This window comes from Leopardus geoffroyi, chromosome D1 (assembly GCF_018350155.1).
Source record: "Leopardus geoffroyi isolate Oge1 chromosome D1, O.geoffroyi_Oge1_pat1.0, whole genome shotgun sequence".
Taxonomy (NCBI): Eukaryota; Metazoa; Chordata; class Mammalia; order Carnivora; family Felidae; genus Leopardus; species Leopardus geoffroyi.
The window spans coordinates 96,696,242-96,711,705 of NC_059329.1; the positions used below are offsets into that span (position 1 = coordinate 96,696,242).

Consider the following 15,464-nt stretch of genomic DNA (forward strand, 5'->3'; position numbering starts at 1 on the left):
TTTATATTTGAGGAATTTGCAGGCCTGATTACATGGAAAGGTTGACCTTGCAGACGAACTGTGTTTAGGCCCTGCCGACACTCAGGAGGAGGAAAGCTGGGGGAACATCTGAGGACAGATCAGAGTGGGGACGGTGGAGTGCATGAGTGGAGCAGGTGGCTTGGTGATAGATAGAAGAGCTGTCCTATAGCTTCAGAAAAGCCTGCCACATGCTAAAAATGCTAGAGGACACTTTCAGTGACATAACACTTGGCCTGGCATGAGTCTGATCATCAGATTAATACTTGTGTAGCTGCAAGTTTTCTCTTCACTCTCTTGCAGCTTTGGAACTGATCTCTGATTTTAGGGATACATAATGGGAAAACAGAATGTGCTTTTCAGAACTGTGCTTTTCCCTCAATGTAAAACACATGTTCTGTAAAGCAAGGGAAGCTTACTGTATTGTCTCCATTATAATATTATGGAGGGCTTGGCAGAAGACGATATAGGGACTTGCAGTCTTAGCAGCAGCAGGGCTGGCATGAGGTCTGTTTGACTGATTGCAATCCTGGCTCTTGCCGAGGTCACAAGTGGAGATCTTGAGTGTATGATGTGTGACGTAAGCCATGCTTCAGATGGCATGCTTTCCTCCTACCAGTGCATAACCCCCACCCTACTCTCCTGGAACAGAGTAACAGTTGGGACCCCAGGGACAGAATTATAGGAAAAGTTGGTGTGATGCACACCTGCTTCCTTTCTTGCCACATACACATTCCCCTCTCCTCTGGGGCTGTGGCTGTAATTACCTAACCACCTACCACCCTGGCTTACCTGGACTGCCTGGTGCCCCCATATTGGATCTATGTTTGTTTCTCTGTGCATAGGTCATGGGGCCCCATACAGTCCGCGTGCTGTTGTGGAACTGGCCCAAATTCATGTTGGATGGATTCATTACTGAATGCTAATCAGGAAAAATAAGACCGTATGTTGGTACTAAGGATAGTCATTAAGTTTTACAGAGTAGACTGGCAGCTGGAGAGGTTTTTAGCCTGCACATTACCTCACTAACCAATTCTTGGTTTCATAAAGCTTAAACAAACAGATTGGGATTTCCAGGGGTGGTTGGAAAATCTTTGAACTTAAACTGGTCATGTTAGAAGGGAATGTAGGTTGTCATCAGGGCAGGGAAAGGATTGGTAGCAATCAATATTGCAAAAAGTGTGGTTTCTCAGCTCAGACATTTTGGCTCAGACTGTGCAGTGCGTGGAATTGGCAAAACTCTGCCCCGGTAGGTGATTTTGATGGGTTTGGGGCCCCAGGGACAGAGTAACAGTCAAAGTTGGTGTGATATACACCTGCTTCCTCTCTCTGATGAAGTGTCACCGCACTACTTGCTGGATCCAATTAAAGCAGTGTGTTCACAGCTTTCTAATTAAGGAGAATAAAAGCTAGTACATGCAAACTGCAAGAGAAGCAGTAAAGGTCGTCCTGGATTCTTGCTTCCTGAATGGGGACTGAGTAGCTGGAATGGATGGCGAGAGCTGGTGGAGGCTACATGATCCACACGCAGCTCTTGGACGACACTGAAGGACCTGCCTGGGGCAGCAGTTGCATGGGACCAGATACTTGGCTGTCACTGCTGCTCTCTGTGTCCACTGTCTCCTGAGATTTGGGCCAGAGGGTGGGTAAGTGACCGCCCCGGACAGTCTTCCCATGCAGACCTATAGTTTATTCCTGCTGTCGTGAATGTTGCGAATGACTTTGGGGAGAGGCGAATGGGATCTGAATAGGGAGGCAGAGGGGCTGTTCAGAGGGTGTCCTCTGGGCTGTGATGTGTTTTATAAAATGGAAAATAAGGAAAGACTACCTAGGACTCCAGAAGAAGGCCGATGACTCAGGGATAGAATGCAGCTGATGTCCAGGAGATGTGAGTGTCAAACACGTAGCACTGTGTCTTTATAGAAGACTGGGCCAGTAAACAAGTTTTTGTTGATACGATAATATTAAGACTCAATTCTTCTATCCCTTCTCACAGAGCTTATCAGAATGAAGGGCTTCTTTTCTCATTGTTTGACAAAATCCTTTCCTTTCAGGGCTCTATTGGCTGGTGGTGGCTTTTCTACATGGACTTACCGGCAAGGCTACGATGTCAGCATTCCCGTCTACAGTCCGCTGTCAGCTGAGGTGGAGCTTCCAGAGAAAGGACCGGGGTAAGGTGCATTCAGCTCAGCCGGGTGTGCTGTGAGATGCTGACCAGGTTCAGCGTGGTGGGTATCACAGCAGCTGAAGCCTCGGTTACAAGCCAGTGTCTTGGAGTCTGTCATCTGCCCCCTGCCCCCCGCCCCCCGCCCCCAGTCCTGTTTGTCCTCCGCTTTTCTCTGGCTCGGTGAATGTACCGTGCTGTGTACCCAGCTTTCCAATCTGGAATCGCTGTGATGTCCTTGACTCCTTCCTTCCCTTACTTCCTGTACCAGAAGAGTAAGTCCTATTGATTCTGCCTCCTAAATATGTCTTAGCTCTGCCCTATTTCTCCATCTGCTCTGCTCCCCCGCACACCAGGTTACTGTCGTCTCTCCTGTGGATTGTGGAAATGGACCCCTGTTGCGTTTCCCTGCCTCTAGTCTTGCTGCCCCGACAACCTGATTGTTGACTTCCCGTTTCCCTTTGGATAAAGCCCAGATCCCTTAAAATGTCTTTCAAGACCCTCTGGCATGTGACCAGTCTCTCTGTCTCTAGATTTTTTTTCCCCCTTTTAGTTCTTTTCTCAGGATGAGCTTTGCTGTCTCGGTTTTTCTGGGTTGCAGATATTCTCCACTGTCTGGAGGTCTTTTTCCTTATTTTCATCAGACTGATCACCTGCCTGTCCTTTGGGTTTCACTGGAGTACCTCTCACCACTTTGCTAGCCCTGGAATGGCTCTTCTGCCTTATGCGCCAAGAGCGGTCGTGTGCCACTCACGAGGCCACGTCGTAACGGCTTGCTCGCAGCCTCTCCGCTGGGGATTTTGGATTCTGGTGCCAGATCTGTTTTTTAATAGCCATGTTCGCTGTGCCTGGCGCATGATTGGCTCATATTGTTGACATGTGAGTGGGTAAATGGAAAGAGCTGACAGCATGGACGTGCAGGACATCTTGTGTAGCCTTTTTTGAGGTAGTATATTTAAAATTGTGCTAATTCACAGTGAGAATCTCAGTAAGCTTTAAACAAATATGGTCAGAATAGTATTCTGTGTGCCAAGTGCTCAGGTATGAAAGTGATGGATTTGTGCATTGCCACACTAGAAATCTCATACAGGGGGAGATTTAAAAACCCACACGTAGCATTTGGTCACAGAAATGAGTGTCAAGGAAATAGTTTGCAAAGCATCTCAGACTTCCCCTTAGAAGCCTTTATGGATTCTCCTGTGTATGTGTGTCCTACTATGTGGCCTGGTGATCAAATTCTGAAACTTTCTTTAGACATAGCAAATTTTGTTATTTAGACAAGATTGAAATGTTTTTCTATCTTTAGGCAAGTGCCAAGAAAGACTAAATAGTTCATGAACTTCTTGCCTAGATCAACTTTCCGGATTTTTCTGTTAGTGACTTCCAGAGTTGACTTTTTGTTTTGTTATTTTGTTATTTTTTTATCGAGATGTAATTCAGTTACCATAAAGTTCACTCTTTTAAAGAATATACTTCAGTGGGTTTATTTTTAAATGAGATATAGTGGACATATAACGGTAGGTAAATTTAAGGTATACAACTGCTGATTTGATACAGTTCAGTGGTTTTTAGTGTATTTGTGAACTTGTACAACTGTCATCACTGCTGTCTCATTACAGAACATTTCATCACCCCCAAAATAAGCCCCATACCTGTTAGCAGCCACTTTTCTGTCCCTGCCCTCAAACTTCACACCCTCTACCCCCAACAGCAATTGCTCAGCTACCTTCCTTCTCTGTGGATTTGCCCATTCCGGACATTTCCTAAAAATATAGTCATATAACGTGTGGCCTTTTGTGTCTCTTTTCACCCAGCATAACACTTTCAGGGTTTATCCATTTTGTAGCACGGAATCCACGCTTTATTCCTTTTTTGGCTGAATACTGTTTTGTCATATGGATATACCACATTTTGTTTATCCTTTTATAAGTTGATGGACATTTGGGTTATTTCCACTTTTTAGCTATTCTTAATAATGCTGCTATCAATATGTGTATACAAGTTTTGTGGGTTTTTTTAATGTTTTTTTTAATATTTATTTATTTTTTATTTAAAAAAAAATTTTTTTTTTCAATGTTTATTTATTTTTGGGACAGAGAGAGACAGAGCATGAACAGGGGAGGGGCAGAGAGAGAGGGAGACACAGAATCGGAAACAGGCTCCAGGCTCTGAGCCATCAGCCCAGAGCCCGACGCGGGGCTCGAACTCACGGACCGCGAGATCGTGACCTGGCTGAAGTCGGACGCTTAACCGACTGCGCCACCCAGGCGCCCCTTTAATATTTATTTTTGAGAGAGAGACCGAGTGTGAGCAGCGGAGGGGCAGAGAGGGAGACACAGAATCTGAAGCATTCTCCAGGCTCTGCTCTGTCAGCACAGAGCCCGACGTGAGGTTCGGACTCATGAACTGTGAGATCGTGATCTGAGCCAAAGTTGGATGCTTAACCAGCTGCGCCATCCAGGTGCCCTGGACATTGAAAAACTCTTAGCAGTATTTATCACTAAACATGAGCAAAAATATGCCTCTACTAATTTTTTTTGGATCATCATCAAGATGAAAATACAAAATCTTATAGAGGATTTGTAGACTGGAGAGAAGTATGCAGTTGGTGCTGTGTTTTGAGACTGGATTTTCCTCTGATGAGAAGGTACCGGCCTAGCTGGTACCTGTTGGGGTGGTACAAATTTCTGTCATGTATCTCGGATCTTAATTTGGCATCTTTATGTAGCAGTAGATATAATAGATATTAGCATAATATAAATATATTATGATGGATACTATAATATGAAACTATGATAGTAGAGAAAAGTCCACTGAACTTAGAAAAAAGATTTATCTTCTCTGTTGCTTCTGCGAACATTTAAATTTAAATCAGCTGTGTGATTTTTGAAAGTTGATTTTTAACCCTTTGCCTTTTTTTTTCCCCGTGAAGTTGTTTTGGAAACCGTTTAATTCCGTTCACTTCAGTTCTAATCAAACCTTTATTGAAGGCCTATCTGGACCAAGCATGGCCGGATGAGCGGTTCTCAACATCGGAGGGGTTGATTTTATCTCCCCGGGGATATTTGGCAGTCTGTGGAGCCTTTTTGACTGTCGTGACTGAGGAGTGTGTGTGTCAGGGGTCCCCTAGACCACCTCCGATTTCGATGATTTGCCAGGAGAGCTCAGGACTCGGTATGTAGTCCTACTCGTGGCTATGACTGTAGCAGAAGGAGACAGAGCATAGTCAGCAAAGGGAAAAGGTACGTGGGGTGAAGCCCAAGGAAACTAGGTGCAGGTATCAAAGGCCCTCTCCCCATTGGTGTCACACCGTCACACAGGATGGGCAAGTGGTGACAGCAGGCATGAAATGTCACTTACCGGGGACTCGTTAGAGACTCTCCGTGCCCGCAGTTTTCATTGGGAGTGAATCACATGCAGTCTCTGCTTGACACGTGCCCCCGTTTCAGATTTCCAGAAGGAAAGCAGGTGTTCGGCATAAGCCATATTGTTTGTACAGTTCGGGCCCGGTAAGCCACTCCTCTCGGTTCGGGGGAGGGTGGGAACTCTCCCAAAATCAGCATTCCCATACACCAGCCAAGAGCCAGCCTCGAAGAGTAGTCAGGCCTGCTGTGTTGACTCTGTTCTGCGCGGGGTGCTCCTGGCGGCCAGTGGGTGGAGGCCGGGGGTGCCAGTAAACCTCTGTAGCGCACACACTGCAACAAAGACTCCGGGGCCCACATGGCAACAGTCTGCTGCAGAGAAAGCCTGGCTGAGGCCAAGACGAGCGGCTGGGGCCCGGGTCTGTCCTGTCAGCACGGCTGACTCTGGGCCGCGTTTCCTTAAGACTACTTCGGGGCGCCTGGGTGGCGCAGTCGGCTAAGCGTCCGACTTCACCCAGGTCATGATCTCGCGGTCCGTGAGTTCGAGCCCCGCGTCAGGCTCTGGGCTGATGGCTCAGAGCCTGGAGCCTGTTTCTGATTCTGTGTCTCCCTCTCTCTCTGCCCCTCCCCCGTTCATGCTCTGTCTCTCTCTGTCCCAAAAATAAATAAACGTTGAAAAAAAAAAATTTAAAAAAAGACTGCTTGAACGCTACTCTCTTTATTCACTAATCTCTCTAGTGTGTAACCCAGCTCTCTTAGGACTCTTCCTTCCCTTCAGATTTGACCTAGGGGCAAAAACCTACCGAAAAGAAAAGATTTAGTGAAAACAAAGGAGAACAAACCACCTCTAAAGAGTAAAAATTATTTTCAGGCGATTACTTTTCAGAGATTTAAACTGCTGCTGGTGGCTATTTTCTCAGTAACGACACCTCCCTAGTTTTTACGTGTATCAAGATTGAAATTAAGATCTTTAACCAGATCACTAGATGTCAGAGTGTGAAATTCTGCACTCAGTAGCTAGATGGAAGAAAGTAGATCTTCAAGGAGCAGGGAAAAAGCTAAAGGCTGCCTGGGGCACGATCCTCCCTCTGCTGGCCAGTTGGTGGATTTCTAGAGCTCAGCCCGACCCACACTTGTGTTCCCTCCAGCTTGCAGTTCCCTTGTCTCTGAAAAGAAGAAAAGAAGGAGGAGGAGAGGGAGGAGAAGAAGGAAAAAACAACAAAGGGCAAAAGCAGGCTCCAGACTCATCAGCCTGTCCAGGGACCTGGGAGGGAGGAGGCAGGGAGGTGACCTCATGGCCGTGCTTCGGATTTGTTGCTCTTGGTGAGAGTTGCTTTTCAAGGGGATTCCCACATCTCTTGAGGGCTACATAGAGTAGTGAGAGCTTTGTTTTTATTTTTATTTTAAATCTCTCTCAATATTTTTTCAATGGGAAGCTGAGGATTGTTGCTATTGATAGCTTCTTCTCACAGCTGTGCCGGTCTCAGCTGGAATTCTTGTCATTTTCTTTCTAAAAGGAACTAAATTGGGAGTTTACAACTGTTACTATTGAGGGAGACTTCAAGTTCTCAGCATGATTTTACTTAAACTTAGATTTCAGCGCTGCTGGGAGGAAACATGAAAGTCATAGCTAGTAATTCTAGTCCTTAAAAGAAAAACAAGTCCACCTTAACATTTTGTTTGCTTAGAACTAAAATGGGCACACACCCCATCAACCATCTGTCAGGTCAGGGAGAGCCGGCAAGCAGAGGGAACATTTTTAGACTCTGTGCACATCTGCACATTTATGTTGAAAATGCAGTAATGGTAGAGTAGGGATCCGGTGATCCTGGCAACCGAACGTCTAAAATAGAACTTTGTTTCTCAACAGCGAAACCTCAACCAGAGTCCTCTCCTCAGGAGCTTCTTGGAGCACCACACACTAGCGTCTGTATTTTTTCCTGTATCCACCTGGGTGGGTGGTCTCTATGTGATCTACGTGCGTTCCTATCAGTATCTCCAGTTCCACCCAGCACCGCACGAGCCTTCCGGTCTTCTCTTTTTGCGTGTTTGTAACTCCGTTCTCAGACAGTGAGAAATCTGGCTCCCATTATCCTCAATATCTTCACTTATTTGATCAACCCTCCACGTAACCAAAGTTCTGTGCTGCCACTGCCTCCATCACTGCACGGTGCCCTCTTCGGCCCTACTCAGACACTGACTCCCCCATGTTGGCTCTTGCTGCTGTCTCCTTCCCACCTGCCCCAGCAGATACCCTCCTCAGCCTTCTTGGGTTCCAGCACCCCACACTGGGATGATGGGACTGTTGCTATCATCCTCCCCACAAACATGGCACCCTTTTCAGCCTGACCAGGCTCTAACGCTCTGTCCTGGGATTCCCACACGGCCTGCTAACCTCGCTTGTTCTCCAGCATCCCACTGGGTTGTCATGGCTACCTTCACCCCTGCCCCCAGTGCAGAATCGGGTACCCTTGTAGGACTCTCATACCCTGCATTGAGCCACCTCCCAGCTCTTCCCTAAGTAGAAGCCTTCACTGGGGTGAAAACCTTTGTGGGGAAAGGCTCCAACACTCTGTGTGGGCCATTTCTGTCCCCACACACGCCATGCGGAAATAGAAACACCCTTTTCTCTCTAGAACTCCCAACACTCTGCGCCCTTCTGCATGGACACCCTCCTGGATGCCAGTGTGTCTCTTCTTACTCTAGATGGCATAGAGCCTGCCAGTTTTATGCCAGCAGCTCGACTTAAATAGAAAGTCCCTAGAAACATCTGGCAAGTATCAGTGCCCGATGAGATCCATCATAGAACCAGTGTCTTAGGAACTGGAAAGACCTTTAAAGGCCATTTAGCTCTAACTTGATGCATGGCACTATAACTTGTTAATGAAAATTTTTCTGATTTGAAATAAAAAAAAACCCAGTCCATTTCATTTTCAAATAGCTTTAAGTGTTAAGATGTTTTTAAACCCTGCTTGTCTTGTGATTTTTGCCTATAAATCTTTCTCTTGTTTAAATAGACAAGTTTGATTACAGAAATAATTTCAAAGTAGATGGTATTCACTTCACAATGATCTGCAGGTGCTCTTATATGTGATCTTTCCATCACAACGTCATCCCTCTGAAAGTTAATACTTTTTAAAAAAAGTTTATGTATTTTGAGAAAGAGAGGGAGGTGCGAGCAGGGGAGGGGCAGAGAGAGAGAGAGAGAGAGAGAGAGAGAGAGAGAATCCCAAACAAGCTATGCACTGTCAGTGCAGAGCCTGATGCGGGACTCAAACTCACAACTATGAGATCATGACCTGAGCCGAAATCAAGTGTCGGATGCTTAACTGACTGAGCCAGTCAGGCGCCCCTGAAAATTAATGCTTTTACAAAAGAAAAATTATTGAGGCTCAGGGCTGAACATAGAATCCAAGAGTCCATTTCAGTGTCTAGAAGGAATACTTTTAACTATATATATTCAGCATATTGTTCAATAAATTATAACTTAGGGGGAAGTTGTCCGGGATGACAGGAACCGATCTGTGCAGCTGATCCAAACTCACTTCCCCATGGATTGCTCTTCCACGTCTTTCTTATCTCCACTTACTTTTCCCCTGGTTTCTGGGTCTGAACAACCATTGAGGGCCACTCTATCAAATAGACCTTTCTGCGGTGGGGAGACCATCTGTATTTGAGCTGTTAGGTACCCACTAGCCACGTATGGCCATTGACAATTTGAAATGTGGCTAGTGTGACTGAGGAACTGAATTTTATGTTTTACTTAAATGGCCTCAGGACGTCTGGGTGGCTCAGTCGGTTAAGCATCTGACTTCGGCCTGGGACATGATCTCACGGTTCGTGAGTTCCAACACCATATCGGGCTCTGTGTTGACAGCTCAGAGCCTGGAGCCTGCTTCAGATTCTGTCTCTCTCTCTCTCTGCCCCTCCCCTGCCCACGATCTGTCTCTCTCTGTCTCTCTCTCTCTCTCATAAATAAACATTAAAAAAAATTTTTTTAAATGGCCTCATGTGGCTAATTGCTATTAGACAGTGAGGTTTTAGGAATGCGTGCATCCCTTTCTTTCCTAACTGTGGCATGGGAAGTACCCTTTGCTTTCAGTTTAGCTGCTTAAAGAAATGGTTCTGAGGATTTGAAAGCAATCTGGCTGTGGTATGCGTTGCTCTGTTCTCTGGAGTTTCTTTAGCTGATCTGGCTGGTGAGGTGAGGGTTCCCCTTCTCCACTCATTGCTCTATGTGTCTGGGACCTGAAGTTCAGCGCTGGGTAAAACATGATTTTCAGTTTCAGGATGGGTTGTTCTTAGTGGGTTAGGTGTTCTCTAGCTAGAACCTCCAAGTAAGTCTGAGAAACTGAAAAAACAATAACCCTTCCATTCTCTCAAAGCAAGAAGAGAGAGAGACAGAGAGAGAGAGAGAGAGAATGGGGTCATAGAGTATAGGTTTTGGTCCTTTCTTATGTGCATACTCATATCAGCTTGCCTGGTGGCATTGCCTGTGAGATCTACCAACCCCTGGGACTTCCCCTGGTGTAGACCATTGGGGGTAGATTCATGTGACTGCTGCTTCTAGGTTTAATGGGTGCTTCACTTCTTCCTGGAACCTGCTTTATATTATTTATGTCTTTGTTGGTGATCACTAGTGGTTCCTCAACCTATGTAGTGTTTATGCTCTGGAACCTCTCCGCTCTGTAGGAGTCTTGCCTTCCAGGAGAGAATTACCATCTGGTCTTCCTCAAATCTCCCCCGTAACTTCTGGCTTATGAACTTTGTATTCATGTTTTTGACTCTTGTGGAGATCTAAATGGTACTAGACCCATGGAAATCCTTTCTTCACTCCATTTTCTTTTAGATGTCCTTGCTATCCAGATGTTAAGACTGGTTCCATACTTTGGTGAAGATAGTTTTTTCCACTTGCTCTCAACTACCAATTCCGTCTTCCTGTGTCCAGGTGGCTCTGGACATGGGCCTCTCTTCCCTGCAGCATCTCTGTAGCATGAGGAAGCCATTCAGCACCCGGAAGCAGTCCTTCACCTCTTCCGTTTTTTGTTTTGTTTTGTTTTGTTTTTTTTACATTTATTTATTTTTAAGAGACAGAGAGAGACAGAGCACAAGTGAGGGAGGGGCAGAGAGAGAAGGAGACACAGAATCCGAAGCAGGCTGCAGGCTCTGAGCTGTCAGCACAGAGCCCGATGCGGGGCTAGAACCCACAAACCAGTGAGATCATGACCTGAGCCGAGGTCGGACGCTCAACTGACTGAGCCACCCAGGCGCCCCAGCTCTTCCGGTTTTATAGCCACTACTGCCCATTGTTTGTCTTCCTTCCTGTTTGAAGGATGCAGGCAGCTGTTGGTTCTTTCTCAGATCAGAGACCTCAGATATAGCTAATGATAATATGTTGATGCTTCTTGCAAATAGCCATCCAGTCAGTTTCTCTCTTTTCCCACACACACGCATACACATATTTATGGTATGCTCTCCAAGCTTGGCATATTATAAGCCTTTCCTCAAAACGTGAAGAACTTATCCCAAATAAAACCTTTAATGATTGCGTAAGATTTCAGCACATGAATGAGCCGTACCTTACATTCTGACAGGGTATGATATTGTAAATATTCAGCAATGCTACAGAGTATAATTTCCCAGAAAATCGAGGGGTGTGAAGCCTGGTGAGGACACCCCTCCTGCCGTAGGTTTAACGCCAGAGTTTGTCTCACTTTGACCAGCATGCCGGCGGCAGCGTCGCAGTCACCCTCTTTCCTCTCTCGCAGTCCCCGGCGGTACTTCCTCCTGTCCTCTCAGATGGCTGTCCACCCCGAGTACAGAGAAGACCTGGAGGCCCTCCAAGCCAGACACGGGGAGGCGGTGTTAGTCCTGGATAAGTGCACCAACCTCTCAGAGGGCGTCCTCTCCGTCCGTAGGCGCTGCCACAAGCACCAGGTCTTCGATTACCCCCAGGTGCTGCAGGTGAGTGTCCGTCATCGTCTCTTGAGGCTTGGGAGAGGTCACTTCCACAGAGTCACGTGCACCCCAGCGCAAGAGGCTGGTTTCCACACGCGGCTGGGAGAACTACCCAAGGGGAGAAGAGGAGGACGTAGTGCTGCTCCTTACCGGACACGCAGGCCTGCGGGCGCGTCCATGCCTGCCACGTTGTTGGTGTGCAGCCGCTTGGCCTGTGCGCATCCCTCCTCCTTTCCGGTGTTCATCATATTTCGGAATCGCAAATCTGATGGATTTGCAAAGAAGCCACACGGACAAAGCGGGCACATGTATTTTACTTGTACCCTTGTCTTCACAAGCCCGTCCAGGGAAATTTCCTTCTTTCAGGAGGCTGCTTGTATCCCCTGCCATGCTGGCCCACAAGGCCGCAGTCGGCTTTTGCTGGGAGTGGGAGCTTTTCATTTTTTGTTACTGTCTTGTCCGTTGGTGTTTTGCCACCCTTGGCATGTCCTGCTATTAGTGTGTCCTTTGCTTGGTCCCGGGCCTGGCAGTACTTCCTTAGCCATGGGCAGAGTGGTCCTTTGGGGATGTTTTAAGCATAAGCAGGATGCTTGACATTCCAAGGGCCGGGAGCGGGGGAGGGGGGCTAGGAAAGGAGAAAGTGAGTTTTTTTCACTGAAATATTTAAAATAGCTCAAGGAGAAATAGCAAGGAGCTGGTGTGACTTTTTTTTTTTTTTTTTAAATCTCCACAGAGAACTGGCCCATGCTGAGATTGTTAAAATACTTTCTCTCAAAAAGTGCTGCATGTCCTGTGGAATGTCTGACTGATAGCAGTGGTGATGCGAGTGGGAGTATTTCTAGTAACCTTTGTCTAGACAGGAAAAATGGTTATCGGCGTGCGTGTCCACATCTGGATGCCGACTCTTCGGGGCAGGCTGAGCTGTCCACCTGCACTCCGGGCGCCATGATGCATTGTCTTCTTCAGCCCTCGCCCTGCTTTCTCATTTATTCCCAGAGGAGTTTCTTTATATTTTTTTTCTGGACTTTCTTTTACTCTAGCTGTAAAGGTTAAACAGTGGGTTTTGTTTTTTTTTTTTTTTTTTGCTTTTTATCTTTTTTTTTTTTCCCCCTCCCGAAGGGGCAAGCACTGGGAGAAACTAAGTGTTGGAGATAGGATCATTTCTTACTTTGGTTTACCTGCTGCAACTGCTTGTTCTCCTGCATGTCTTTTATTTTCCAAAATGTTCTCCACTTTGACTAGGCTTGAGGGAGTGAAGGGAGAAGACATTTTTTGATTTTGCTTTCTGTTTGATTTATTGTTCTACGGGAACCTATTTGTCATAGTATGTTTTCAAAGGCATTGCATTCACGAAATGAACATCTTCTGTGTGCAAAGCACACCGCTAGATGCCACGAGGGGTAGAAAGATGAAAGGAGAGTTTGCGGCTTCCCTCTAGGGGGTCCTCGAGGGAGCCCGGAATGCCCAGACAACGTAATCCCGTGACGAGGTAGGCTGAGGTAGGCACTGTAAGCCACGCTCAGCCACCGTGCCACGGTGTGTTTGCATCACACACTAGGGCTGCAGGGGACCGGGCTGTGGGAGGTCACACTCTTGAGTGCCCAGAGGAAGACTTGGGCTTTGGTTTCGGACATTTCAGATGCTGCCAGTGGAGGCAGTGACATAGCACAGAAGCATTGCAGCCGGTGCAGCTTTTCAGGTTCCACTGGGGTGAACTGTTACCTGTTGGCATTTTCCACCAGGATGTCTCAGTGTTGCTTGGCCTCAGCCCTTGGGAGAAGGTGGTCTGCCGCGATCAGAGCAAGCGGATTGGCGAAACTGGCGTGTAATCTCCTACCTCTGCTTGTGTTCCTGCAGGAGGCCACTTTCTGTGTGGTCCTTCGAGGTGCTCGGCTGGGCCAGGCGGTACTGAGTGACGTTTTACGCGCCGGCTGTGTCCCTGTTGTCATTGCAGACTCTTACGTTTTGCCTTTCTCGGAAGTTCTTGACTGGAAGAGGTGAGTGTTTCCTTCTGGTAAACTTTATACCAGTGGCTCTGTGTGTATGGGATTCGGAGAGCCCCTTAGGTAACTGTAATGCATACCTAGGTTTGAAAACTACTCCTTTAGATTATCGTGCTGTATTTTCCATCAGAAGAGTCCGTCTGTTGGCCTAGAGCAGGGGTTCGCAAACTGAGGCCTTTGGGTCAGATATGGGAAGCTGCCAGGTCTTGTAAATAAAGTTTTATTGAAACACATCCACACCCATTCATTTGCATATTATCTGCTGGTTGTTTTTGTGCTATGGTGGCAGAGCTGAGTAGTTGCAGCAGAGATTCTCTGGCCCACAAAGCGTAAGATATTACTTACCTAGCTTCTTATCTAAGATGTTTAGCAACCCTTGGTCAAGAGCAGTGGCTCTCCATTATAACTGCAGTGCATACTCACCTGAAGGACTTTAAAAGATGCCTGGGCCTCATCCTCAGGAACGCTGTACTTGAAGCTCCGCGGGTGTGATTTGTAGCCATAGTTGTGAACCACCGCTCTTAGAGACCAACGAGTTTGCATAATGTTACCAGCTGGAGATGGAGTGTCTGCACGTGGGTAAAAGCTTAGAAACAGTCCCAGTGAACAGATGGACAAACGTAGGTTCCGCTAGGTTGTAGGTTGTTCCCTAGGACTTTGGCAGTTGAAGATTATTGAAAATCAGCTGCCTTTGTGTTTACCTCTCTGGCTGGACTGCCTCAGATATTGCTTTCTCCTCTCCCGACTGTTTGGATATTTCTATTCGCGTCTGACTACCATAAATAGGTATTTGAACAATGTTAAGTAGCACTCATTCATGTGTACGTTCATTCGTCTTGTACTTATTGGAACGTCTATTGCAAGCAATGCGGTCTCTGCTTCTAAGGAGGCTGGCATCTAGTGGGGAGGACAAACCGAGAATTCTCATAGCATGTGATATGTGCTGTGGCAGAGGCCTGCACAGGGGGCAGTGGAGGCCCAGAACAGAGGGGGAGCCTCATTCAGCCTGAAAGAGGGCTCTGTGTAATTCTGTTTATCTTAGAGAAGTGCTGAGAGCCACAGCCAGTCGACCACGCATCTGTGGAAACATTCGTTCAGGGCCCTTTGTCTGCCAGGGGCCGTGTTAGGTATGGGGATGCAAAGATGAGCAAGGTCAGACCTTGCCTCCTGGATGCTCCTAGCCTAGTGGTGGGAGATAGACAAGTAGACCGATAACGGCCAGCTACCGTCAGGGGACGCAGCCCAGGCTGGGTGGGATGCTGGGAGAAGGGTGAGGTGGCCGCACACGCCATCACTGGCAGTGGAGTTGGTGAGGGCTCCGTGGAGGCAGTGACCCTGAGCTGAGTCTGGAAAGATACTCTCGTGAGAATCCGGACTGGCTTGGGTAGTTGTAATTACGGTTAAGTGGAGGCAGGGCTCTGAATTTGGAGCCAGAAGGCCTGGGTTCAGATAACCATCGCTGGCTAACTTTGTGATCTTGTCAAATCATTTTTTTTTGAGCCTCAGTTTTCCCATCTGTATAGTGGAAATCATGGACTGACTTAGCAGAGACTTACTAAGTGCCAGCTCCGTGTGCCAGACGTGGTACCACGTGCTCAGGGTGTGTGTTCGAAAGCAGGTGTGGTTTCCATCCTAACGGACTAGTTTTGTTGGGGAGGGGGTTTCGGGTTTTGATAAGTTCATCTGTACAGATATAACAGCAAACCCTGCTAAATGCCACGATGGGTGGGTCATCGCGGAGCCGTCCCTCTCTCACCCAGGCATCTAGCCTGCCAGCGAGTCCTGCCGGCCCTGTCCGAGCCACTTTTGCCGGCTCTTCTACTGCATTTTGCGATGGTCTCCAGCTGTTCTCCTGCTCTCTGCCGTTTCTTCTGACACCTTAGGCAGAATGACCCCGTTGGAGCTTAGTCAGATCATGCCAGCTCTCCTAAACCCTTCCTTCTAATGGCTTTCTCTCTC

The 15,464-nt window shown here is 47.2% G+C and overlaps 1 protein-coding gene across 3 annotated transcripts in view; it reads left to right on the forward strand.

The window, feature by feature from the left end:
• Nucleotides 1–15,464, forward strand: part of EXT2 (exostosin glycosyltransferase 2) — a 147,768-nt gene that overhangs the window by 16,637 nt on the left and 115,667 nt on the right. For all 3 annotated transcript variants that reach the window (XM_045485042.1, XM_045485041.1, XM_045485040.1), the window contains exons 4-6: nt 2,073–2,189; nt 11,313–11,508; nt 13,360–13,499. In XM_045485042.1, coding sequence (XP_045340998.1) covers nt 2,073–2,189; nt 11,313–11,508; nt 13,360–13,499 — 453 coding nt within the window. The remainder of the gene's footprint in view (nt 1–2,072; nt 2,190–11,312; nt 11,509–13,359; nt 13,500–15,464) is intronic.